The sequence below is a fragment of the Lonchura striata genome, chromosome 3 (genome assembly GCF_050655825.1).
Source record: "Lonchura striata isolate lonStrDom1 chromosome 3, ASM5065582v1, whole genome shotgun sequence".
Classification (NCBI taxonomy): Eukaryota; Metazoa; Chordata; class Aves; order Passeriformes; family Estrildidae; genus Lonchura; species Lonchura striata.
In genome coordinates this window covers 60,751,996-60,778,522 of record NC_140705.1, presented here as the reverse complement: position 1 = coordinate 60,778,522, position 26,527 = coordinate 60,751,996, and the positions used below count along the sequence as shown (strand labels likewise).

The following is a 26,527-nucleotide window of genomic DNA, read 5'->3' as shown; positions in this document are numbered from 1 at the left end:
CTGCACAGTCCCTGAACCATTACCTGTTGATTTAAGTAACTTGTGGAGGACAGAAGAATGCAGATACTGAAGTGTTAGCAGATTAGCTCTGAGCTCTGAAGCTGCTAGGATTTTTTTCCCTCCTCAAAGTTGAAAATTTTCCCATAACAGTTTCCAGGAGCTGGGACAACAGTTACTCCATCAGTTAGGACAATATCTTTCTTTGTTGTTGGACCTGGAACCAGTGAACACTACTGAATGGAATGTGGGAGAATAGAGAGCAGTTTAATTGCCTTTCTGATGCTGCTGCATGAAGTTGTTTTTCCTATTACCAGATATTTAATCACTACACACGTCTATGAACAGCTCTGGTTGCTAAGGTCAAAATGAGATTACTTTGTCCTTGCAGATGCATTGCAGCCCAGGTCAAGAAGCTTGCCTATTATTTATTCCATTAGTAGTTGCTTCTTGCCTGGTAAAAGAGTAGACCTGCAGAAGTGAGGATTAATGCTACTACTTTCTTAATAGTATTATTAATGCCACTGTGTCCTCCTTGTTAAGACTTCTGTATTTCTTCAGCACGAGCAAGTCCGTAACCATACAGTATGTGTGTGCGCAATAAAGCTTAACAGCTCTGCGCACTGTTTTTCATAGAATGTGCTGCGCAGTACACCAGTTCAAAATGTGGCTGATTTGCTTAAATGTATCAGTGACTCCTGGGATTTCCAGACATCCAGTGACCGAATAAACAAGGCATGTCTATCTAGGTTTCTCCACTGACAATTGTCACCACTTGGAAAGATACCGTGCTTGGAAACCTGCTGTTTAGGAGACTCTGGTCTTTCTTTCTCCTTGGAAAGATGACAAAAACATTCCTGAGCATTGTCTAAGGCATTTAGACCTGCCTAATGATAATGATAAGTGACACAGTTAAGTACCAGTTTGTCCTGTGTTAATGGGTAAAAGTTGGTATTTAGTGCCCTTTATCATATGTATTTACTGAAATTAAATTGTATGGTCTTATTTAAATGACTTGCACAACTTCATGGTTTCACTGAACTATTTTATTGTGCAAGTGAACTATTAGATTACATGCATCAGAGTACAAAATATCCACAATAGCATGGTGTGTCTGAGAGCAGTGGGTTTTTCTCCCTGTTCTCCCTGCCCTTTTCCCTTTAGTGTGGGATGTTTTTCAGTGGAGCTGCAGTGTCAGCAGAGGGATGGTTAACTTCAAAGATACCGTGTTGCCTGCAATCAGATACTGGTTCTGCACCAAGGTGCTCAAGAATCCAATGTTAGAAAAAACTGCAGCTGTGTGTTCATAGTGTCCACTGCACCTGAAAACCAGGTGTTTGTGAGAGGATGGGGTTGAAAGGCAATGTCTTGTTGGGTTCCTATCTAGGTCTAGATTCTTCCAGATATGCTTAAAAGAGTTGCCTCCTTAAGAGAGTGTTTCTGAATTTAATTAACTTTAATTTTTCAACTTTCTCTACTGATGTGCATGGACTCTGAAAGGCTGGACCTGCCCCACAGATTGATCTACTGACTTAACATTAGAAAAGATACTGTTTTATGGACAACAGAAGAAACAAATGCATGACTTAAGGGCAATGCTAAAGCACAGAAGATTCCATTCTAACTACCATTGCTTTCCATAGTGTTGCAATCATTTAAACTCTACTCTGAAGCTCTCTCTAGCTCTAGCCTTCATCTTCTATTCTCTTATTCGAATTGGTAAGATAGACAATTCTACAGTCCAGTATGAAGTCATGGAACTGGTGTTCAGTCTTTCAGTGTACTAACTTCTTCAGCTGCATGGAGAGTTTTTCCTTTTAATGCAGATGGCATTGTCCTTTCAACAGCATGCTTTTTCCCTTCTGGATCAAATTTGTTAGCGATTTTATGCATCCTAAGACAGGGGAAGAGGAGAAACTTGTGTTCTGTAATGTTTTTGCATGCACAAGCAAACCTTAAAGGCCCTATTTGTCATTTTAAGTGTGTAGCCTCAGACATAAAAGTAGAATTATTGAATAGTTAAGGTTGGAAAGGACCTTAAATAGAATCTGTTTCCAACCCCCAGAATAATAAAGTGTTATGACATTGGCCTGTCAAGAAAAAAGTCACATCTTACTGTCCAGGATTTTTAGTGAGTTTTGTGCATAAAAGCACATTTTTTTTTAATATAACCCTTATATCATGTATAACAGCCATGTGCTGTTCTCTCCACACCCTTGTGCTCTTAAAAGTGAAAAACTTTTTCACTTTGTGAAAAGTGGAAAGTGTTTTCATTTTTGTTATGGCTTCAACCTTATCCTCGATTACTTCCAGGATTTGGTAGGATCTTATAAAGGACATGCCTTCACAGGGTGAACAGGACTTCATTTGTGAAAGTTTTCCTAACAGTGTCTTCCTCTTTTTGTTGCTCATGGAAATTAGTTTGACTTCTTGGCTGTTTTCCTCCCCAACAATACCTGAATTGGTTAGCACATTAGGTGTTAATTTAATCATCTTGGTGCCATGAGGAGTTCCATCTGGTCTGAGCTGGGTGCCAAACTGATCAACTCTCAGTGTAGCAGACATGAAGGTTTTTCCAGGCTGTCTAAACCAGGGTTTCATGTGGGTTAAGCTCTGTTTGCTGCTTTACTATGAGTTTCTCTGTGGCTAAAAGCTTGTATGGAGTGGTTGTAGGACATCCACTTAGAAACACTGTTAAAATCATTATGTTCTTGAAGTCAAGGCTGAGATTTGGAGATGAGAAGCAGGAGGTCTTAATAGGGCAGGAAGGAGACTCAAAGGGTATTCCCAGGCAGTCATTAACTCATTGAAGAGACAGAAGGTCTCTTCTTGCTCTGCCTGTCATGTGGCTGGCAGTTTGTCTGAGGGCACCAGGGAAATTCCTCTTTGTCCTGATGCTTATGCAGCCCTTAAAGAACACAGAAATTAACCTTTACTGCAGGCCGCAAGTGCCCTTGAAAGCTTTTTGGATAACCAAGTAGTCATGTTCCTGCGTGCTTCTGGCTTTAAATTGAAGTGGAAAAGCAGATGACTACAATTTTTGGTCTTAATACTAAAATAATTCTTGAAATATGTAGCACCTAAATGCACTAAATAAAATAGCTCACTATATAGCTGATCCTACACTCTTTGAGGGTTGTAGTAAAACAAGACTAGGGAGTTTAACTTTTTTACTAGCAGATAACCACTAAGGAGAGATAGAGGAAAATACATACTGGTACAAGCTGGAATTTTGTACTCAGCCAGCATTCTGCAGATTTTCTGGTAAGGAGTAAGAAGTTCTTTTAAATTCTTTAGCTAGTAAAGTGATACTTATTTTACACTTCTATGGTGTTTCAGCCAAAAGTACAAATAACTTGCTCAGCACAAAACTAAGACGATGAGCATATGTTTTCTTGAGGTGGGTAGAAAGGGATTAGAGTATGATTAGGGATTTATTGTTGAGAGGGATTAAGCAACAGGTGTTTTTTAAGGTCACATCTTTGAATTGCAGACTTGCTGTTCCAGAGAATTTGATATCTGAACTTCCCCTCCCTTCCTACTCTGGAAACATTTCTCTGGAAACCTTTGGTTCTTTTCTTGGGAAACCTTTGGTTCTTAAGGCACAGGAAGAAAACCTTAAGCATAACTCTGTGCTCTGCTATGATCGCAAATGCTGCAGTTAGGTTTTCCAAGAACTCCTTTTACCTTCTTGCTTGTTCTTCCGTCTTGCATTTAAAGATATTTTTTTAAAGTCCTAGTTTAAAGGGCAGTGCTTTAAAAATGCAGCTTGAAAGTGGCGTCACTAAGTCATCTTCTCTGGTTCAGTTCTGGGGTCCTATGACTTGGAAAGTGCCTTCAGCCATCTTTCTTTGGGAGGATCCTCTGTCATGTGGGAATAGAGTATCTATAAAGATACTTGATGCCTTCACAGAATCATTTAGTTAGGAAAATATCTGTAAGATCAAGTTCAGCCATTAACCTAACATTGCCAGGTCCACCATTAAACTAAAGAAGGTTAGTTAAATATTCAGTGTCTCACTGAAAAAGAAGTGCAGAGCTCTCTAGGTCTCTTAGCCTTGGCTTTCTGTAATGTGGCATTTACAAATTTTTGGGAAATTGTCATGAAATCTCATCTGCCAGTACCTTACATGTTGCTTGGCCATGTAGCATAACTATAATACACAATCATACATGTTTGGGGTTTTTTTGATCTGTTTTGGGATTGTTGGGTTTTTTGAGAAGTAGAATAATATTGCAAGTTGTAGTCAGAACAGTTGAAGATAATCCTTTCTCGATTTGCCATTTTACTGATCCTTATGCCATTCCCTGTAAGATTAGTTGCTGCTTTTGCGTCCTGATTAACTGCTAATAGACTTTTTCTAGTCTTTAAACACTCTTGCCTTCTGCATTCAGTAGTAACCTCTGTCTAGTGCATTGCAGAAAATCTGGTTATGTTGTTTCTTCACTGACAGCAAGAGCTTATTGAACTCCTGCTCTGTAGTATCATTCAGTACTTGTTACTGCTGTTTTTATGTGCTAAATAGATTTTTATAAGGGAAAGAATGAACGTTTATCAGGTTAATGCTGATTGCTTTATAAGAATAATCTGCAGCCTTTTGCCTTTAAAACCTCAGATTAATTCCAGCTCTAATATAAATGGAAGTTAAATTATAAGTCTTAAATTTAATTTAGTCATTAGGGCTTTTCGTAATCCAAGGGATGGCCTGCAGGTGCCTATACTGTGCACCAACAGTACTCTTACTCCAAGAGGGTTTAGGCCTGGAAAAGTTCAGGTCTAAAATACTCTCCTGTTGAACCAGAAAATCTGTCCAATCCTGTATTGAGTAGGAAAACCTGTGGAGCAATTTGGTTAAAACAGCAGAATGAGTGCCCCAATTAAGTTTGCTGGTGTGATAACATGATTCTAATTGAGGCTTAAGTGTGTCTGTTATAGAGGTTACAGGAGTGCATCAAAGCGTGGAGATTCTTGTACACAAAGTACTGTGTTAACACCTCGAAGTAACTTTCAATGCATCTTAAACAATGCTTTTTGTTTTTTTCCTTAGATCAACGTTCGAGTTGTTACTATGGATGCAGAGCTGGAGTTTGCCATCCAGCCAAACACTACAGGCAAACAGCTGTTTGACCAGGTCAGTGAAGGGCTGGTGTGGACTCTTGTTGTTTAATTTTGGAGTGTGTTTTGGACTATAGTGTTTTCTTAAGACTGGATTCCAAACCTGTCTTTCTTCTCTCTACCTCCTAATCAAACAGCCTCAGTCTGAACTAAAATCTCTAAATTCCAGCACAGTAAAAACCCTTTCAGGTACATTATGTTGCAGTAAACATGTCTTCCTAGCATGTTGGATGACGAACTATCACAAGGGATCTAAATTATTTAGACAGCATAGGTAGCATGTAAAAATGTACCTCTTGCTTCGAAGTACTGCTTAGCTCTTACATAGTTCTTAACTTCTAAGGTTGAAGTGTTTCTCTTATGCATAAAACTGTTCAGAATCAGGTATTCAGGTGGCTGATGAGGGCATTGGCATGGCTGCATTAATTCAAATGCTGGGTTTGAGGAACCACTTACCACAGGTGTTTGAGTTTGTCAAAATACTGGAAAACCAGAAGAGTTTGTGATCTCTGTGCAGCATTTACTGACAACATGCCTTGTAAGAAGCCCCTGTGCAGCAGGATGGAGCAGATTAGTGCAGCCTGCCTTCAGGGATTCCCAGGGAAGTGGAGGGTTTGAGTGGCCAAGACTTTCCTCCTGTACTGTTATTCTTCCTGTTACTGCTTTAACAATATACAGGTTTATTTGAAGATGGACCTGCAAAGATCAGATAAAGACAACTAAAACAAACTGTGTGCTATTTGTGAAACTTTGTTAATAACTACTTAAGTAGCTTGCTGTTACAGAATTCTGAAGTAAGGCCTAGATTTTAGCGGAAAAACATTTACTTGCTCTGAAACTCAAAAAAATAAAAGAAAATAATTGCTTCTAGCCATTTCTCCTCTAGTCCTGAAGAATAAGAATTGGTCTATGCAGACTTCAGTCACACATTTCAACATGTTCACAAACTGTTACTTGCTGTTAACTGCTGCCCTTGTACCTGCTAACCTTGATATCTAAGGGTGGTTGTAGTTGAGTAGCTACTGCTACTCAAGCGGGCAGTACTGGCTAAATAAGGTCCATTCCTTCTGAGGTATTGTTGATACAATTTTTTGTTTCAGTGAGTTAACTAGAACTTTCTAGGCCTTAAGGCAATTGTGCATTGAGAAGTACTTAAAAAGAAAACCCCAAAACAAACAACAAACCAGTTTAAAAAAAATGAAATTCCAAACCCCCAACAAACAGGAGAAAAGCTTTTAGTGAGTTCTTGAAAGGAATGAAAGAAGGAAATCAAATACTAATCACTGCAGAACTTCACAGTACAAAACCAAGTACTCCAGCTTGTGTTTAGCATTAAATCTAATTACTTTTGATTACTACTGATGTGGGATAAACATCAAGTACTCATTGAACACAGAGGCGAAGGATTCAATCCCCATGGTTCATTCATTTTAGAGTTCAGCTTGATGATCCTTGTGGGTCCCTTCCAACTCAGAATATTCTATGATTCTTTGACTGGAAATTTGCTGAAATGCATTTGAAACTTGCATTTTTATGGAACCAGTACCTGCTGCTCAATCTTCCAGAGAGAGTCACCAAGTTGATTAGGGAGATGGATCACCTCACCTATGAGGAAAGGCTGAGAAATGGGATTACTCAGCCTGGAGAAGAGAAGGCTTTGGGGTGACGTAACTTCAGCCTTCCAGTGCCTGAAAGGAACCCTAAAAGAAGTTGGAGAGAGACTATGTACAAGGGCGTGTAGGGACAGGGCAAGGGGGAATGGATTCAAACTGAAAGAAGCAGGTTTAGATTAGATATAAGGAAGAAATTCTTTACTGTGATGGTGGTGAGGCACTGAAACAGGTTGCCCAGAGAAGCTGTGGATGCCCCAACCCTGGAAGTGTTCAAGGCCTGCTTGGATGGAACTTTGAGCAATCTGGTCTAGTGGAAGGTGTCCCTGTGCATGACAGGGGGGTGGAACTAGATGATCTTAAAGGTCCCTTCCAGCCCAGGCCATTCTATGATTCCATTCATGCTGATCACCATGGCATCAGAGGAACTTCTTTCCCCGGCCCTTTCATGTTAATCCAAAATAGAGAAATTGGATTTTATCTCCATCAATATGAAAATCCAAATTACTTAAAGCCTCTTCTCCATATATATTTACTATTGCTTCCATCTCTTCAGAGTCAGGGTCATCTGTCTGGCAGAAGAGAAACTACTGTCTCTGCTTTCAGCTGAGAACATGGAAAAGGCAGGATGTTTCAGATTCAAGATACTTCTATTTTAGCTTGCTGTCTGGGTACTTTGGCATTTCTGAAGAATGCTTAGTGCACAATTGGGATGACCTACTCCTCATGGAGATTTGCTTCTTATATCCACTGGCACGGATTTAAAACCTGTGATTGGAAATTCTTATCCATATTTCATACCTTGTTGGAGGATACTTCTTCATATGAAGGGAAGGCTGAGGTAGAATTGTGCAGCACAAAACCAGAAAAGGTGAAGACCATACATTCTCTCTTCAGTTCTGTTGAGCAAGCCTTTCACTAGGCCCTTATCTCGGGTGGAGTTTATGCTCAGATAAAGCCTGTGGAGGCAACAGGTTTTCACAGGTATGGGGAGTGGCCCAACTGCAACTGCAGAACCACTGTGAGGGTTTTGAAGAAGCATGCTATTTTTAAAAACTACAAGGTGATTTGTTGACCTGGTTGTCAGCTAGCTTTTACAGGAGAAGGAAAATAGTGGAAACCTGTGAATATTAAGATCCTCTCCAGTCAAGCCAGTCCTGTGCAGAGTTTCTGCGGCAGTGAGGTCTGAGGTGTCCCAAGAACCTACCCAGTGGACTCTGCAGCTGGCTGGAGTATCTCCGAGGTAGTCAAGTGCCTTCCTGACCATGAGTAAAAGAAATTCAAACTGAGGAGAGGGTAACTGGCATTTTCTGGAAATGAATGCATAACTGGATGGAATGGGAAGACTCAAGATTTGTGGCTTCATGCATTTGAGGAAGTAGAGGAGGTGTCTCTCATCTTGTATGTTATTTCTTCTTCTTGTTTCTTATTTCTTCCTTGTTTTGCCATGGAGGAAGTTTACAGAGCATTTCCCAGGACAGGCTAAAACATTCCTTGTTCTTTGTATTGAAACTCAAACAGTCAAATTATGAAGTTTAGCTTAATGCTTTCTCCTTCCTTGCTTTTAGGTTTTGGGAGGAATTTGAGGGGTCATGATTTATGAAAGCTTTCTAACTCTCTTAGAAGAGACATTCAGAGATAATGACCTGATAACTGCTTGATTTATGCAACTTTTTATTTTAACAAAGTTGCAACATTCTTTTGTGCAACAGGAAGTACCATATTCAACATACCCCTGGTTTTCTGTTAGACTTCATAAAAATACATCCAGCTGTCAGAAAATGTGTCTCTTCCATGATGAAACAAGTCACTTTGAGGGAGGAGGGAAAAGGAATTTTAGTCAAGTAAAAGCTGAATTATTTACAGAGCCCAGCTCTTCTTTTAAAAGGACACCGGGTTTGGGTTTTTTTGGGTTTGTTTGGATTGGTGGGTTTTATTGTCTTTTTGATAAACTCTAGTTAGTCTTAGCTAATGTGACATTGTTTCTGTCAAATCTGCTCTCCAGTCAGAGTGTCTCCAGCAATACCATAAATGTGGAGGTGAAACAGATGCTTGGGCAACATCTTAGACTTCTTGAAGCACATGTAACTACACAGTCCCAAGTCTGTTACACTTCCCTGACTCACTAAGAGGTTTTAACTACTCTTTGCCTTCCACTCAGTTGAGCTCTTGGTAGTGATGCCTACATCACTTTTTGAGGGGCTACTCTGCAATAACACAACAGAAGTGATCCAGCTATGTAGGTAATAGATATTTGCAGATTTTGGCTGTGTCTAGAGCACAGTTTTACAGGTAGATGAGCTGGCAGCCAAGCAGTTGGCTATAAGAACAAGCTGCCAAGAGTAGGTGAAGATCATGAACTTGTTCACTGTATGCTCCACTGAGGAAATGTAACATGTCCAAACAGGACTGCTTTTCTAGTAAGTGCACCATCCAGTCAATGGATGGTGTTTCTGTGTCTTTCAGCTGGTTAGTATTTACAATATATGAAATGAAACTTGTCCTAATGTGGGGACATTGACATATTTTTGTCCTTTATAAACTCAGCCTTTTGGGGAGCTTAAAAAAATAATAACCGTGACTGAGAATACTTGCATCTTGTTTTAACTCTCAGAGCATCACAGCAGTGGTATAAGGCACCTCTCAGTTGCTTCTTCTAGAAGGAACAGTCTCTGGTGACTGGCAGACAAGGTCACTTGAGCCATTAGTACTGCTAGGTAGTTGTAGTTAATACTAATACCATTAGATACTATCCTACCAAAAACTTTGGTAACATAACTCATCTGCTTCGCTAAGTAGTTTTAAGATGGGTCAGTAGATAAAAGCATGCAGAAACCCCACCTGCTACATGTGTATCAGTCTAGCAGTTGGTGGTCTGTCACTTGCTGTTTGTCTCACCTGCTTTCCCCAAGATCATCATCTTCTAGAAACTGGGTGGGACAAATATCATAGCCTATGCTGTCATCATAATCTACAATGGCATCTTTGTCTGCAAGGTGAAATTAAGAGATACCAAGTGAGTAGGTTTAGGCTGTTGCCTGCACCCATCACAGGGGATGTGGGACTCAAAAGGATACCTGGATCTCAAGTAAAGTTTTTCCTGCAATAGCTTTTTCTTTTTTACCTTTCTGTTGCAGGTGGTCAAAACCATAGGTTTGCGAGAAGTGTGGTACTTTGGTCTTCAGTATGTGGATAACAAAGGATTCCAAACTTGGCTGAAGCTTGATAAAAAGGTAACAGACTTGGGCTAATTGCTGGACAAAGGTTAAAGCTTGTATGTTTCCTGGTGTGTTATTGGCTGCAACTTTACACACCTTGTGCCTGCTGTTGATTGTGCCCTAATTTTCATAATTCCAGGATTGTTTTTAGAGATAACACTGTGATCTCCATGAGGTATGGCATGGTAGAAGCCCTTTCATTCTCTGAGTTGCAGGAAGCATTTGCCAGATGTGCAGCAGCCCCTCAATACTGTACTTTGTTGGACGAAAGCAACTTCATTTTCTGTGGCTGGAGGAGCACCTTGGCTGATGATGGGCTTAGGTCCTGCCTGTGCAGGATCAGTGGTGTGCTAATTGGAGAAGAGGCACTTGCAAGCTGGGTAGTCAAGTGGTTATGCCTCTGATGTGCTCCTGCTTTTGTATTCCCAGCTCTGAGGGCATGAACTGCTTCTCTTGATGCACCAGTCGGCAACACACCTGTTTAATGTCAGGGGGCTGTTCTCTGTCAGACACACACAGTACTAGGTGGGTTTGCTATCTGATACAGCACGGTAGATCATTTTCCAGTGACCAGTGTTTGCTGTACAAACAGGATTTAACTGGCTTAGTTGGAAAACATAATGCATCTCCCTCATGTTCTCTCCTATCTGTAAGCAGCCAGAATTAAGGAATTCCACTAAAGAGTTGCTAGTCACTCCCCTCTTATGGCAAATGCCCCAGATTCTTTCTTCTCTCTAAAAGCAATCTATTCTATTGTTTGCAAAAAACCACCTGCTCAGTTGTGGTGTCACCTCTGTCCTCAGGTTTCTGCTCAAGAAATCAGAAAGGAGAATCCCCTCCAGTTCAGATTCCGTGCCAAGTTCTTCCCAGAGGATGTGTCCGAAGAGCTGATTCAGGACATCACGCAGAAGCTGTTCTTCCTGCAGGTGAAGGAAGGGATCCTCAGTGATGAGATCTACTGTCCTCCTGAAACAGCAGTACTTCTTGGCTCCTATGCTGTGCAGGCCAAATTTGGAGATTACAACAAAGAAGTGCACAAGCCTGGATACCTCAATTCAGAGCGTCTGATCCCCCAAAGGTGAAGGAATTGGCTGATGCAGTCTCTTTAAAATTTTTAAAATTTGAATTCTATTTAAATGTAAAGAGTTTTATTTAAAAGTATATTTGGCTTTTTTTTTCCTAATTGAATTGTACATAATTGTGATTTTCCCTTATTTTATTTCTACCTGTCATATTTGAGTATGTTTTTGCTTCTTCTTGGGTTGGGTTGGTTAGAGAGGAAATACAGTTTTGTTTTTAGCTTTTATTTCTTAAACACTGCTGCCGTGCTGATAACTGTGGCAGTAAGAATGTTTCCTCTTTAAGAAGAAATGGGCAGCATTAAGCCAAGAATATGTCATTCTTGATGAAGGTTGGGTTCTGTGTTCTTAATCCTACAGTACAGTAATAAAAAACTTGCATGTAGAAAACATATTTTGCGGCTACACAGTCCATCCCCACACAGAATCAGTGGATGTTATCGGACCAATGGCTTTTGTTTACCCTTCCTGATGACACTGCAGCAATGTCTAATTCCTGGGATTGCACCAACTTTTGCTTTGCTGCAATCCCCTGGTGTCTACAGTATGTGTGTGATTTGTTTTCAGAGTTTTGCTTATACTTCTGAGTCTGGTCAGTGACCAGAAAGGCTTTGCAGAGGGTTATTGCTCATTCTGAATTGCTCTGCTGTTCTCAAAGAGAACATCTTTGGGCTGAGTAGGGTCTTCCTTTTGGCTACAGTAAGGCTTCCATCAGGGTGAGAGTAAGATTATAGCAAAGATTACCATCAGTGGATACTGCAGAACATCTGATCTTGCTGATATCTGTTTCCTTGTGTAGGGTGATGGACCAGCATAAACTCTCCAGAGAGCAGTGGGAGGAACGGATCCAGGTGTGGCACGCTGAGCACAGTGGCATGCTCAAGTGAGTGTTTTGTGTTGGTCCTTGGGCTGATCACCTTGCTGTTTGTTTGATTACCTTAAATTTGCATTTTTACATCATGGTTTTGTTAGTCTATAGTTTAGACTCTGAGTTGCCTGTGTGAGCCTACTCCTGGTGTGTATTTTTTAGTTCAGTATTGAATCACATGGTAAAACACAGAAGGATATTTTGTACTGGTGCTGAGAACAGTGTGGCTTCCTGAAAATCTTGGACCTGTGCACATTGTATTAGTGATAGCTTTAAGTGAGAAAGTGTAAAGGTGTGTGTCAAACCTTACAGTCATTGAAGCATTTGCATTGACAGCTGGAGAAAGCTCAGATCCTAGACCTTTTGTACCACTGTACCCTGAGACAAGGAGGAGTGCTGAGAGAGGTGAATGTTGCTGATTTTCTGTCTGGAAATCCTAGGGATTGGTATATAGCAATATTACATGTGTGTGCTCGTAGATGTGATATCATAACCTCTAAAGTGAATCCTAAATGGTGAATGTTCAGTTTTAACTTCTATGTTTGAAGTGAGGTTTAGGAATTTTTTTTTTTTTCTTCTGAAGTGTTTGTGTTTATGACACAGAGCAGATGTTGGTTTCTCATTTATCTGACTTTTTCCTGTCTCAATCAGAGAGAATGCCATGCTGGAATACCTGAAGATTGCCCAAGACCTGGAGATGTATGGAATCAACTACTTTGAAATCAAGAATAAGAAAGGAACTGACCTCTGGTTGGGGGTCGATGCCTTGGGGCTCAACATCTATGAAAAGGATGATAAGTAAGACTTTTTTTTTTTTGCCTCTGATCTTCCAAAGAGTGCTGGTACAGGACATTCTTCATTTACAGGAATGCTTGTGTTCCAATTTTGGATGAGTAGGTGAAGCTAGGAAATGGGCTTTCACATCACTTGTGCTTTCATGTCTTTCCTGGCCTGCTAACACTACCTGCTGTATAAAGATGTCAGTTGTACAATGCCATCTTCATAATCGTGCTTAGTGGTGGAGCTGAATCCTGAACTGAGGAGTTTACCAGGCTTTTCCTTGAGCCAGGTCACCAGTTTTGCCATCAGTGGCCACAACACGAGAAACTGGCTAGGCTAAGGTATTTGCAGTGTTCGGACACCTAAGGAAACTCCTATCCTGAAGTTAATGATGGATATGCATTCAGGTGCCTGGTTCTGAAAAAGACAGATTATGGGGTGGACACAAAAGCAAACCTGGGTGACACCCAGCACCCAGGGAGAGGCTAACCTATATAGTTACTGTGAATAAGGAATGAAATGAGGGCTTACTGAAGTATGCATAGTTTTAATCAGCCCTTCTGGTAAAGGCAGAGCCATTATTAATTGGATAGTAGGTGGGAAATGATAGACTACATCTATAAATAAACATAATAAGAAGGTGAGAACATCTGTGTCTAAGCCTGCTAGTCTCTCCTAATACTCTGCAACTGAAGGATTGAAGGGAGTTAAAATAGATATTTTTTAGATGAAGCATTGCTGTCAAGACTGCTTTCTTTTCCTCTCCTCGATGTTGCAAATCTTTGTTTCATGTCACTAATCTGTAACAGATTATCATTGAAATACAGAATGGATTTCACCTGTTCTACATCTTTGCCTCCGAAAAGCTTTGAATGCAACCAAGATATTAATTGAAAGTTTCTGTATCTTCTGTTGATAAGGCAAAGAGGAAGGCAGTCTTTTCTGCAATGCTAATATGGGCTGTCACCCAGAAAACAAGGAGTGTCACTTGAAAGAAAAGTAGTTTCGCTCATGTAATACTTGAGTCTTGAATGACTGGTCTTGCTATGTAACCATGGTCACACAAACAGGTTTTTCGAGCTGCAGAAATCAGAGTGTAGCCATTGACTGTGAAGACCTATCAAGAGTGTTTGCAAAACAAATACAGTGCTGGAATAAACTGCTTATTTCTGCTGTAACTCTTGTCACTATATAATTAAGTCTTTCCAACAGATGTGGGGACTAGAAAAATAGTAATGTGTATGGCACCTCTGGTTTGTAGGTGCAAAGTTTGGGGACTGAGGGCAGCGATGAAGAAGAGATTTCATTGTTGAAGTTTAACGTGAGGAAAATGAGGCTGTGCTGTAGGTGTGTGAGCCTCTATACTGCAGTGCATGTCAATGTCCTGTTTCTAGGTATATTCAAGCTTCTATTTTTCCTGCATTAAAGGGAAGAATCTGCAGTAGAACTTACTAATGAGTGAATTATTTTAGTTGTCTGTCATACTGTATTATCTATGATTTAAGCACTTGTACTAATGTGATGAAGGCTGGAGTAATTAGTTAATCTTAGTCTAATCAAATAATTTTCTTTACAGTTCTTAATGTTACACACACACACACACTATTGCATAATCTTACCAGTTGAGTTAGAGGTTAGGGAGTGGATATTTCTGAAGAGGGTGAATTTTATTCTGGATATCTGAATTTAAATGAAGCAAGGGTTTTTTTTTTGTGCTTGGACCCAGCAAAATCTTTTCATGTAGTAGTTTTCCATATCTTTGACAATGAGTGAAATTCCTCCCAGAATTGCTCTTTTTTTCTTTAATCAATGTGCTCCATAGAATTCTTACAGAATTTGAGTGGTCCACTGTGATGAAACATTTCTCTAAGTGCTAAACATTAAATACTTGTACCTTCAAATAATTTGCAAGAATAATTGTGACAGAGACACATATATTGGAGGGGTTAGAGAATAACAAGAAGATTGCTTATTGGTATTATTTTTTACATAAGGCACAATTCTTAATCATTAACAGCTATCTCTAGAAACTATACCCTCCCTTGCTAGGAGAAGAATAAAAGAATAATAATGTGATATTAAATATAAAAAGAAAATATTTGATTGGGGTAATAAAAGGTCTTTATTACAGTCAAATGCACAAGTCCTTGTGATGCCAGAACTTGCTGCAGAGCTGATCAGGTGTGTGAAGGTGAAGTATTGGAATGGCTCAGAAACATTTGATCTCATGACAAACTAGGTGGTTTTTGTATGCGAGACTCTGGAGAAATTAAGGCAGAGGAAAATCTCAAGGTTTTAGTGAGTCATATAGAAAAATTTCAAACAAATCAACAGACCTGGACTCCTCAGCAGCGAGGAAGAGCTGGGAGTCTGAATCTTGCCCTTTGCTTCATAGGGGAGCTTTTCAATAGTGGGGAGCCACGTGGCACAGCTCACTGCATGACCAGTGAGTAAAGTTCCACTTGGTGACTCATGGGATGGGCTGAAAGAGCAGTTTGTATGGAAGGAAAGAACAGGGCCCTTTGTTACTAATCTTGCCTGTAATCTAGGGGAGGAGATATCTGAAGGGAGGGGGTCAAGAGGATGGAGCCAGGCTTCTCTCAATGGTGCTGAGCAATGGGGCAAGGAGCAGGCACTGATGCACAGGAAGTTCCACCTGAATATGAGGAAGAACATTATTTACTGTACAGGTGACCATGCACTGGAGCAGCTTGCCCGGGGAGACTGTGGAGTCTCCATGACTGGAAGCATTCAGGATGCAATCCTGTGCCATGTGCTCTGGGATGACCCTGCTAGAGCAGGGAGGTTGGACCAGATGATCCTCTGTGGTCCCTTGCAACAAGACCCATTCTGTGAAACAAAAGAAAATAAGTCATCTCCTACTAATGGTGCCTGTCCAGCACTTCAGAGTGAAGGCAGCATGGAGGTGACTGGGCTAGGTCTTACACAGCAGAGAAGGCTTGCCTGTGAGTGCTGTAAGGTGTGGGGAGCAGCTCAGTTACTTTGGCTTATGCGTCCCATGATGTGTGAGAGGCCTGTGCAAGTGCAAGGAAGCACTGCACATAAAGTCTTCATGCTGTGGATTTTGGGCCCAGAGTTGAAAGAAGTAAGCTTAAAAGCAGCTGAGCATGTGGCTTCAGTAGAGTCCATCCCTATTACATAGCCAAAGGTCAGTAGGGTGGCTGATGAAAATGAGAAGAGACTCAGTAAGAGAGGTTACTGGGCTTCTTTTCCTATTCCCTGTGGTATTCTGGGTCAATTACTGTCTCTTTTGGGAATTCTCTTTCAGGAAAGCTTTGTGAAGCATTGCATTCCACAGGTGTTGGAAGTAATTTAGGGGAAAAATGTTTATTGCATCATCCCTTAAAACAAGTTTTTCTTCTTTCCAGACTAACCCCGAAGATTGGGTTCCCCTGGAGTGAAATCAGAAACATCTCTTTCAATGACAAGAAGTTTGTTATAAAGCCTATTGACAAGAAGGCACCAGTAAGTATAGCTAGAAGGGACTACTGGATATTGCATATGAAAACTGATACTGTTTCATCTCAAAATAAAATAGTCTTGGAGAGAAGAAAGCTGCAGATATTCTAGATGCAAAATAAGCATTTGTAATTAGAGTGTATTTAGACCTGCTTTTTTTTCTGTGCAGCATAAATGAAGAGCTGATAGTGAAGCTAATGTGGAAAAAGATAAGGATTTTACAACTGCAGAGTCCTTTTGATTGTAGTAAACTGGGTAACTGCATGCTCAAATTTGAGATTCTTTGCTAGTTCACTAGTTCTGTGAGTCCTCTCTGCATATCTTTCAGTGCATGCAAGCTGATAGGTAAATTTTATTTTTGTTTTTTCATTTAAAAATACCTAATTAAAGAAGTTACAGAAATAGTTCAAATGCTACTGCAAAACCACACAGATACATATGGCTTCCCATCCATCACTGCTCACTTCCACACTACTGACAGAGTACAATGTCATGTTAATTGACTTTCTTGAACACCAAGGTAAATCTCAGGGATATGACTTTGGTGGAGAGCTGAAATATAGCTACCTGTGAATGTTGCTTTTCAATACTTAAAAGTATGTTTTCAGAGTTCTTTTAGTGAGGAATTAGAAACTTACTTTGACCTGTTGAGAATGTAAGGTGGAATAACTGGTATAGGTGGATGTCATTTTGTCAGTCTTGTGAAATTATTGGAGTAGTTGAGAAAGACCTCCTCTGCTCTTCCCCAACCCCACTACTTGGCCTTGGTGGGTAAGTACAGCCCAGAGAAATAATAAGCAGCCTGGCTTTGGCAAAGGATGATGGCTTATAAATATCTCTAAAAGAAAAAGATCCTCCCAGTAATTTAAGGGATACTAATGCACTGTGTACTGCAGGGATTTCTTCCTTCCCCCAGATAAGAACCTGGGGGAGAGGAGCTTTTTTTCAGAAATGCTGTTAGTGAAAACAACAGAACTCCCCAGAGACAGAAAGCTGGTCTGTCAGGCATGTTTTTCTCAACAGAAGAGCCTCTTGCGTGTTTTGTACATAATTACAAACACAGATCATAGCTTGCCACCCACTCCCCAAAGAGAAAATTTGAGTTTGAAATGGAGGGCTTGCAAAAGGCTGGTACAGAAACATGTAAGCATTGAAAACCTTAGTTATATTTCCTCCTTCCCTGTCAATTGTTATTTTCCCTCTGGCTGGTGGTATGTTTAAAGCTGTGCCTAAAATAAGGATTTACCTGGGCACTCATTTTGAGTATTCAGAAAGTTGTCTGGTTCTTTTTGTGTGCTTGTGTCTCCTTCTAAAAAGGCAGGCATTATAATTACAGCAAAATACTCAGTCCACCCAAGTGGAAGCTCTCTTTTAATTTGGAGGATTCTATATGCCTGTGTTTAAATTTACAGTAATGTAAAGGGCAGAGTCCTGTGGCACCTTGCCCAGGATAAGCTTTTTAATTTTTGGGCTTTGTATACTCCAAGATCTTCAGCACATTATCTTTAAAACATCAAGGTGCAGTTCTCCCAGTTGTGTGAGATCTGGGGTAGGCTGGGGAAGAAGAAAGAAAGGAATTCTTTTATATTTGTATTTTAATGTTGTGCCCCTTGATTATGGCCTTAAATGACAAAAGCAAGCACCGTCCATACCTTCAGTATTTACTTCCATGTAAGTGAGTTTTGCCTCAGCACAGGATCTGTTCATCACAATATGCACAAACTGTTTGTTTTTACAATTACTTTTCAGAAGTAGGAGGTTGGATGAGCAGCTTACAGTCACAATTATCAGGATCAGACCTGTGAGCCTCGGAATGGCTCTGGCAGGATTTAGTGGGAGAGCACAGCACACTGCCCTGATGGCCTCTTCTGCAGCCAGTGTGTGCATTAGGGAAATGCATTGGAGAAAATCAGTCTTTGTCAGCATATTCATCTTAATACCACTTAAGGAGCTTTTAGTTGCTTAGTGTGACTTCTAGTTTTCCCAGAGATAGCCACAGTTGTGCTCTTAGCTCAGGCAATTAAAAACATGATCACTGTTTCCATACCTGGTTCCATCTCTTGCTAGCAGTGAGGCAATCCATAGGAGAGTAATTCCAAGGAATGGGCACTGGTTTATGGTGGCAATGTCGCAGCTTGCCCACTATCCATGTAGTACACAGATAAAGCACAAGGATGTTTATCCACTGTGTAAGTTCAGACTATGTTGTAAATGTGTGTGGTTGTGGACTCAGAAAAATTACCAGGGAGGTCGTGAACTTGGGCCCTCTGTATCCTTTCCTTAGCTGGTGTTCTTCTAGAAGAGCTAGTCTGATTTATAGTTTCTGTAAAAGTCTGATTATAAGACAGGTAATAAGAAATCTGGGAATGTCCTTTTTACTGAACCAGAAATTTTAGAATATTGTGTGTTTTGTATCAGCCTGCAACCTGATACTACAAATAACCCATGTGGTTGGTGGTTAAAAAATTAGTTTTCATTGGACACTCTTATAACAGCTTAGGTCAACTTAACTAGGAAATTCCATGGAACAGAAAATAATTATATTGAAAGGCATTTTTCTCTGAAAAATCACCTGGGGCCTTGAATGTTGATTCACATAGATCAAGAAATTCTACAAAGTTACATTTGTAGTTTGTGCTCTGTCTTTGAGTCACAAAACCACAAACTGAAAAACTACTCAACACTACATCTGTGTGTTGCCCAGATGGTTACCTGCCAACCCAGAACATTCTGCAACAGCTAACAATCTCTATTTAAATGAGACTTCATCTATCTGGGATTTTCTCTAAAAGAAGAGTAACTTGCACATTCTATGTAGACTTTAAATGGAGAATATAAATCACAATAGTTTTGGCTTCAGATGATATTTGCAATCCCTACTGCTGTGTTTAAATGGCCTTGCATGTATGTCTGGATTAGAATTAAATTAGTGACAAGATGTTCTGTCTACAGTTAGCTGGGAGGAGAAAGAGTGTTTGGAAAAAACTGACTGTGGTGTCTTTCTCCTAGGACTTTGTGTTTTACGCCCCTCGTCTGAGAATTAACAAGAGGATTCTGCAGCTCTGCATGGGCAACCATGAACTGTACATGCGGCGCAGGAAGCCTGACACCATTGAGGTGCAGCAGATGAAAGCCCAGGCCCGGGAGGAGAAGCACCAGAAACAACTGGAAAGGTGGGTGTGGATACAGGCAGCTGATGTGGCATGGCAGAAATCAGTGACACCGAAGTGCCAGGGTTCAACAAGCAGCTGTATCCCCAGGCACAAGGCTCTGAGCTATCCCAGGCTCAGGACGAGCACATGTGGCCCTGGAGCTCTGGAGTATGGGCAGGGATTTGGGGGTTCTGCAGTACTCTTCCTGCCTGGCCCTGTGCCCATGCAGTCAGCTGTCCTGGCTGCAGCCTCAGGAGCTGCAAGAAAATGTACAAGTAAAGGCACAGCAGGCTCTGGTGGGGGGGTGTGCACCTAGAGAAGGGCTTTCCTGACTCCGGAGTGCTGGCATCTCATCTATGTACTGGGCCATGGAATGGTTGGGAGTAAGGGGAAGCCTTCACAGGGAGCACATATGTGTACGCTGTAAAGACAGAAGGAACTGGGAGATACCTTAACAGGCAAGGAAAAAGAAATAGCATTTCTACCACTGGCAAAGGTTGCTTATGATTCAAGAAATCATGATGCTTTTCTCATGAACCTTGCTGTTTATCTCCATTCCCTCAGTGCCGTTGTTTTCACACCTCCTTTACTTTCCATATGGCAGAAGTAACAAAGTTACACCTCTTCTGCCTTGCAGTACAAGTCCTGTTTTTCTTTGTGTCTAGCAGCTATTTGGTATTCTAAATTTCTGTGGCAACCAACAAAAATACAAATGCTTTTTTGAAATGGGGTATCCAAAACAGAGCAAAAATTCTGAAGAGATGAAGGAATAGCCTATTTATGTCTTCTGGCTCCTGTTTTGTGGCAGCCACTTTCCCATTGAGCTGCCTGGAGAGATTCCTAGCCAGCTTTCTTGTCTGGCAGTAGCTTGGGTCCAAAAGTGAGCTTCTAGCATGAAATATGTTTCTAACAGGAAACAACTAGAAGATGAAAAGAAGAGGAGAGAGACAATTGAGAGGGAGAAAGAGCAAATGCTGAGGGAGAAGGAGGAACTGCTGGTGAGGCTACAAGAGTATGAAGTGAAGACTCAGAAAGCAGAGAAAGGTAAAGTATTTGTTGTGGCAGACTAGACCACATATTGTGCTCCACAAAGGGGTTGTATGGGTTGCTACCCATGCCTTGCCTAAATCTGGTGACACTGGGATCGCTTGGCAAGGCTTACTACTGTCTGTCTGCCTATACAGATAAATGTGCAGATGTGCATCCCAAGAATGAAAGTAGCATAAAATCTGCAGATTTTGTTTGGCAACTGAAGGGCAGGAACTCTGTTTGCCTATGCTGCCAGGAGGATTTAAGTAGCGCAGCCTCTTCCAGCAGTGAGCAAGAGTCCAGCCCTCAAGTACTTTTTACTAACTCCCAACAGAAAAAGTATTTTGGGAACAAATCTTTCCAGTGAAATGGAAGCTTCTGTTTCAATGCACAGAAGAACACATTGGAGGCAGCGACATCTGTCCATGCAGCAAACTGTCAATTAATGGCAGCAGAGTCATGTCAATGTTACAGACTTCAACGCAAACATCTTGCAGAAGATTTAATTACAATGTGCATCTGACTACTTCTGAATCCAGTTACTTGGTATATTATGCAAATAATTACTTTGAGGAGCACAGTGAAGGGAGTATTCCAAGCTGGAGTAAAGTCCTGTCATGACTTCTGCAGTTACCTAGGAGACTGAAGTTCCTTAGCTTTGACCAGACTTGTAGACTAACCACATTGATCTGTCTCTTTGCAGAGCTGTCAGATCAGATCCAAAGAGCCATTCAGCTGGAGGAGGAGAGGAAACGGGCCCAGGAGGAGGCAGAACGCCTGGAAGCTGACCGTTTGGCAGCTCTGCAGGCCAAAGAAGAGCTGGAGAGACAAACTATGGACCAGATAAAGAGCCAGGAACAGCTGGTAAGACTCATACATTTTGAGAACAAGACACACAAGCATATTACTGTGCCCTTGAGTAAGACAAAGCCATCATGTCCAGGGGAAAACATAGTGCAGTGAGGTACTGGGCCATCATTGTGGCACTCGTTTCTATCATAAGCAATCTAATTTTTAGTTCTTAGTTTCCTATTCAGAATCTTATTAGAGTTAACAGTATTTTTTTGTGTTTGGTTTTTTTTATTGGGTTGGTGTTTTTTCTAAGAGCCCTTGTAATTCCCATTTTATTATTCAACAGGCTACAGAGCTTGCAGAGTATACAGCCAAGATAGCACTTCTTGAAGAGGCAAGGAAGCGTAAAGAAAGTGAGGTTGAAGAGTGGCAAATCAGAGTGAGTATCTGCTTTACAAGTTGCTCTAAAGTTCTGTGCTTAAGCAGAACATACTGTGGTTCTTAGCCAGGTGTGACTTCTCAAACATCTGTACAGCAGTGAAAAAGACCAAACTTGAATGTGCAATACATCTGCAAACACACCTTTCCTCCAACAACCCTTCAATCAAAATCAGAATGAAAACTTGTATAAAACCTAAAAATGTGATCATTGTCTTGGAACCTTGGAGAGAAAGGGGCACATGAATAAATGATGCATGTAATCCCTGATATAATGTCTGAAAACATTACATCAGTCAAGAGCAGATGGTGCAAATGCAGCCACACTGCAGGCACCTGTTTTTAGGAACATGTGCTGTTGTCGGTGGCTTCCTGGTACCTGGATCAAGAGAGTTTAATAAACTGCTGCACTAAAGCCACACAAGGCTCAGAGTACTGGTGCTCCCAGTGCACATGGGAGGGCAGAACTACTGCAGCAGCAGGGAAGGTGACTGCCTGGTGTGTAATTGCACTAAAAACACCAAATTATATTCCCAAATTCTTACTCTCTGGAACCGGTGTGTCTTTGGCCAACAGCTCTTCAAATAGAGAACAGAATGATGATAACTGTAGCTTTCCATAGAACGTTTTTGTGGGTTGTTTTATTGAAAGAATATTCTTTGTTCAGACCCCCTGCACATTACACTGCTGATGAGGATGGCATCCCTAGCAAAAAAAAAAAATCTCTAATAATGGAGTACCATCAGTTGCAGACATTTAATTCTCTCTTGCGTTTCATAGTAGATGGAAAAAAACCCAAACTTATAAGCATTTAAGTGTTCATTAAGCTGATTCAAAGCAAGAAATGCATTTTAAATATTTTTCACTTTTTTTCCCAAAGGCCAGGGAAGCACAGGAGGATCTGGTAAAGACCAAGGAAGAGTTACACTTGGTAATGACTGCTCCACCTCCGCCCCCACCCCCTGTCTATGAGCCAGTGAATTACCACGTCCATGACAACCTGCAAGATGAGGGCTCTGAGTACTCTGCCTACAGCGCCGAGTTCTCCAGCGAGGGCATCAGGAATGACCGCAACGAGGAGAAGCGCATTACTGAGGCAGAGAAGAACGCACGAGTGCAGAGCCAGCTGAGGGTAAGGCACTGCTTGGAGGAGGCAGAGGAACTGAATCAGTCCTGGACAACAGGTCCTTTAACTGTCAGCTCTCCCCAAAGAACACGACAGGAGCTGCGAGTGTCTCACAATAACCTGTATTTATTGTTCTTCGTATGCAGGCACTGACAGATGAGCTGGCCCAGGCTCGACACGAGGACAAGCGGACCCAAAACGATATCATCCACTCGGAGAACATGCGCCAGGGACGGGACAAGTACAAGACGCTGCGGCAGATCCGGCAAGGCAACACCAAGCAGAGAATTGATGAGTTTGAGGCAATGTAAAGATGCTTGTAAGAAGAAGACAGGACTGTGGGAAAAGCAGATCTTAATGCTGTGTTCTTGTTTAGGGGTTTTTGTTGTATTAGTTTTTTGGTTTTTTTTTTCTCTGAGGAGGGGTCACTGTATGACTCTTAACCAATGTTCTCTAAACCCAGAGGTGTTTGAATCTCCCTTTTATTCTGAACCTTCCGTGAAATTTGGTATAGTTTAAATCTTATTGTACCACAGATCCTGGTAACTTGCTCATGCCTTTACTTAGTGCCAAAAGGCCTTATATCAAATCTTTCTTTAAGCAAGACAAATTTTAACAGGCAGTGCTTCTATTTAAAGATGTGTGTCCTGTGCAGGTGCTGGATTCAGCCTGGTCTAAAAGATAAACATCTGTGGGTGAATTTTGTGCCATATGTCTTTGTATTATTAGCTACAGTGTAAAGTGTAACAGCTGAGAAGACAGGTTGTGGAACTCGGGATTTTCAAGCACCTGTACATGTGTTGTACCCCCACACACAGGTGCTTGTAGATCCTGTTTTTTTCTTGGTCTTGATGCCCTTGTTCCCCCTTCCCTGCCCCCCCACACAAAACTGACAACACCTCAGAACTACTTTGTGTAGAAATTAGATATTTTCTAGTTGCTGTTCTCAACTGGAGAAATGGTGCAGTGATGGCTCAGAAGTGGCATAGGGACACTGATACCCTCTTCATGTAACAAGTAGCAAATACTCCTGGAATCTAAGACACCACTGTGTTTGCATTCCAGCTTCATGACTGATCAGTTGTAGTGTAGTATTTATAAATATATATATAAAACATGCAATATGTGAATTGCAGTACTAGTTAAAGGGAAATAGTTTTGCTCTGTATATTTTGTTACTTTTCAGATTTAATAAGACTTGCATCTGTAAAAATGCCTAAGCAAGACTGTAGTCTGATACAGTGCAGCTGATTATTTACTATAAAGCATTATTTGTAAAGATCATTTTTTTACTTAATGAAAACTGTTATATGTACACATGATCCAATATATACAATTTTACTGCACCTATTTTTCTAACAAATTTTCTAATTTTTTTAAATGTTTGATTTAAAGTTTCAGACTCCAAAGATGAAGGGACTGCTTGTTTATATCACAGTTGTATTCTCTCTAGTAGAGAGCATTTCTGTGACCATCCTTCCCCCACTCTCCCCTTTTTTCCTTGAAAATCTGTTAGAAAGTGAGATACAGTATGTTGTCACCTCTTCATTTACAATATCTATGCTGCGTTATACTTGAGTTGAATCTTGTGTGGGGTTTTTTTTATTTGCAGCAGCAGCCATTTAAATAAAAGATCTGCAAAGTAACAAAGGCAATGGAGTGAAGTGGTTCTTGTGTGGGGTGTATTTTGAGTTAGTTGTTCTATTGCTCTTTTAGTTCCTGAACTTAACTAATGAGTCCCTGTGTTTTTAAATCTCAAATCCTTAGAAGCCATACTGACCTAGAAAGGAAGAAGGGGGAATACTTAAAGTAAGGACTACAAGTATAACTAACACAGCAACACAAGTTACAGTTATACACAAGAAGTTTCTGCTGACTGTAAAGCTCCATCCAAGGCAAGGCAAACTGACACAGGAGTTTGGCCCTAAGCTTGAAGAAATGATAAACTTAGCTAAACTTTTGTCATGTGATATACACCCTATGGATCAGAGTTGTTAATTCTGTCTTACAGTGGCAGATGATAAGAAGGAACTTGTTACACCCACCCTTATTCCATTGGCTGTAGTCCCATCCTGCTACTGACAGGGAATTTATACATTTAACTTTCTAAGGACCATGCTGTAGCACATGTTTGAGAGACATGGCCACAGGCCAAAGCTTTTTAGGATCATGTGAAATAAAGTGGCAGTGTAGTTAATGCAGAAGCATAGAGGCATTAGCATCACCCATTTGCAGCAAGCAAAGATAAGCTGGTTTTGCATTCTGCAGCAAAAACATCAATGTAAGAGTGAAGCAATGTAATTTTCTTGTTGTAACAGTTATTTTCACAGAAGTAGTCCTAGTTGTGATTTAAATTAAATACTAACAATTCTGCTAGGCCTGGAAATGGAAAGCTGCACATAGTCTGGCTCCTGTTGCTTTGACAGCATAATGCATCTCAAACTGACGCTGTCACTCCTGAACAAAAAATATCATCCTCCAACTAGAGATACAGGCTAAAGCCTTAACTGTTGAAGAAATAAAACATTCAGAATGTCACACACATTCAAACACATTATTGTATTCTCAAAAAAAACTGGAATAGGTGCTATTGCAGTGTACCTTTCCCAGACCTGACGCATATGTACCACTTCTGTTTAAGACATCAGACATGGGAAAGGAAAGGTTGTTGCTATCTCTCATGATTTAAAGTTTTCCTTATTTGAATGCAGTACAAGTGTGAAGTCCATCCATGTGTTTGGGTTGCGAAGCACTTCCTGCCATTGGAGCACTCCCTGAGAAGCAAGGTCCATAGGGCCAAAGAATTCCTCTGCAAGAAAGCAAAAGGAAACATCAGAGTTACTTTTCACTTGGCCTTACCCAACTTCTGGCCAACCCTTTCACAACTTCTACAGTAATTTCAGCTGCTCTGTAGCTCCTGAGGCACTAATTTCAATAAATGGTATTTATACTTTTGAACTATTATTTACATCCTGTTAAACTGGGAGCACTTTCTGAAGAGTACAACCTGCAGCAAAGAAAAGGATTTTGGCTGTATGACTAAAAGCAGGAGAGCAAGTGTGCATGCTCATAATAGCAGAATGGCACTAAGCCTCCTGCTTCAATTCATTCCATGTTTAGGACTTGGATCACTTACAGGCAGATAGTCCCTGCTCTAGCAGAAAGGCAAATACTGGCTAGGATAAAAAAAACAACTTCAAGAGGAAGCCTGCATGACTTGAGTTACCACTAGTGATAATACTCCTGTAAACTGCATGATGATACCAAAACAAAATTCGACCAAAATACTGAAACCCAGGGCACTTATCTCACTAGGAGAACAAGGGTGGGAGACTTTTGAGCAGCCTTGAAGGTTCGATGCTTCCCTGCTCGACTACCAGTGGAACAGGGCCCATTTAGTGAGCAGAGGGTTTCTCAGACATTGCTCAGCCCTGAGAAAGAAAGCTCGTTCTTATGTTAGAACAGAGCCCAAAATTTCAAATGTCCAACAGCCCCTTCAGAGCAAGTTTCACCTCCAGTATTTCATTGATTGGATTGATATGCAGATATAAAGTAATGAGCACAGACATAAGCAAGGTTGGAGTCTATGAGATTGCTAGTTCTCCTGTTTCCTTTTGATGAGAAGTTATTTAAAATAATCCAATTCATAGAAAACAACTAAAGGAATAAGTCTTTAAAAATATATAGAGCTCTATGTGAGTTATAACCACACAGTTTCTGTGCTTATCTTAGCATGGCTCTGACCCATAAAAATTACCATGCTAACAAAGAGCTTTTCTGAAAATTTGCACTGACAACCTTGATCTTCCCCACAGACCTGTACAGAAGCACCTGTATCAGTT

At 40.8% G+C, this 26,527-nt stretch overlaps 2 protein-coding genes across 5 annotated transcripts in view; one reads left to right on the top strand and one right to left on the bottom strand.

Moving 5' to 3' along the window:
* The window catches only part of EZR (ezrin), a 36,491-nt gene extending 12,151 nt beyond the window's left edge, over positions 1-24,340 (top strand). Inside the window, exons 2-13 of the mRNA XM_021540425.4 lie at positions 5,046-5,129; positions 9,861-9,956; positions 10,745-11,019; positions 11,820-11,903; positions 12,540-12,686; positions 16,058-16,154; positions 19,158-19,321; positions 20,214-20,344; positions 21,033-21,193; positions 21,468-21,560; positions 22,440-22,691; positions 22,832-24,340. Of these exons, the coding sequence (XP_021396100.1) occupies positions 5,046-5,129; positions 9,861-9,956; positions 10,745-11,019; positions 11,820-11,903; positions 12,540-12,686; positions 16,058-16,154; positions 19,158-19,321; positions 20,214-20,344; positions 21,033-21,193; positions 21,468-21,560; positions 22,440-22,691; positions 22,832-22,996 (1,749 nt within the window). The 3' untranslated portion in view covers positions 22,997-24,340. The remainder of the gene's footprint in view (positions 1-5,045; positions 5,130-9,860; positions 9,957-10,744; positions 11,020-11,819; positions 11,904-12,539; positions 12,687-16,057; positions 16,155-19,157; positions 19,322-20,213; positions 20,345-21,032; positions 21,194-21,467; positions 21,561-22,439; positions 22,692-22,831) is intronic.
* Positions 24,341-24,967: 627 nt separating this feature from the next.
* The window catches only part of SYTL3 (synaptotagmin like 3), a 35,541-nt gene continuing 33,981 nt past the window's right edge, over positions 24,968-26,527 (bottom strand). For all 4 annotated transcript variants that reach the window (XM_085575282.1, XM_085575283.1, XM_085575280.1 and 1 more), the window contains exon 16: positions 24,968-25,494. In XM_085575282.1, coding sequence (XP_085431408.1) covers positions 25,364-25,494 — 131 coding nt within the window. In that variant the 3' untranslated portion in view covers positions 24,968-25,363. The remainder of the gene's footprint in view (positions 25,495-26,527) is intronic.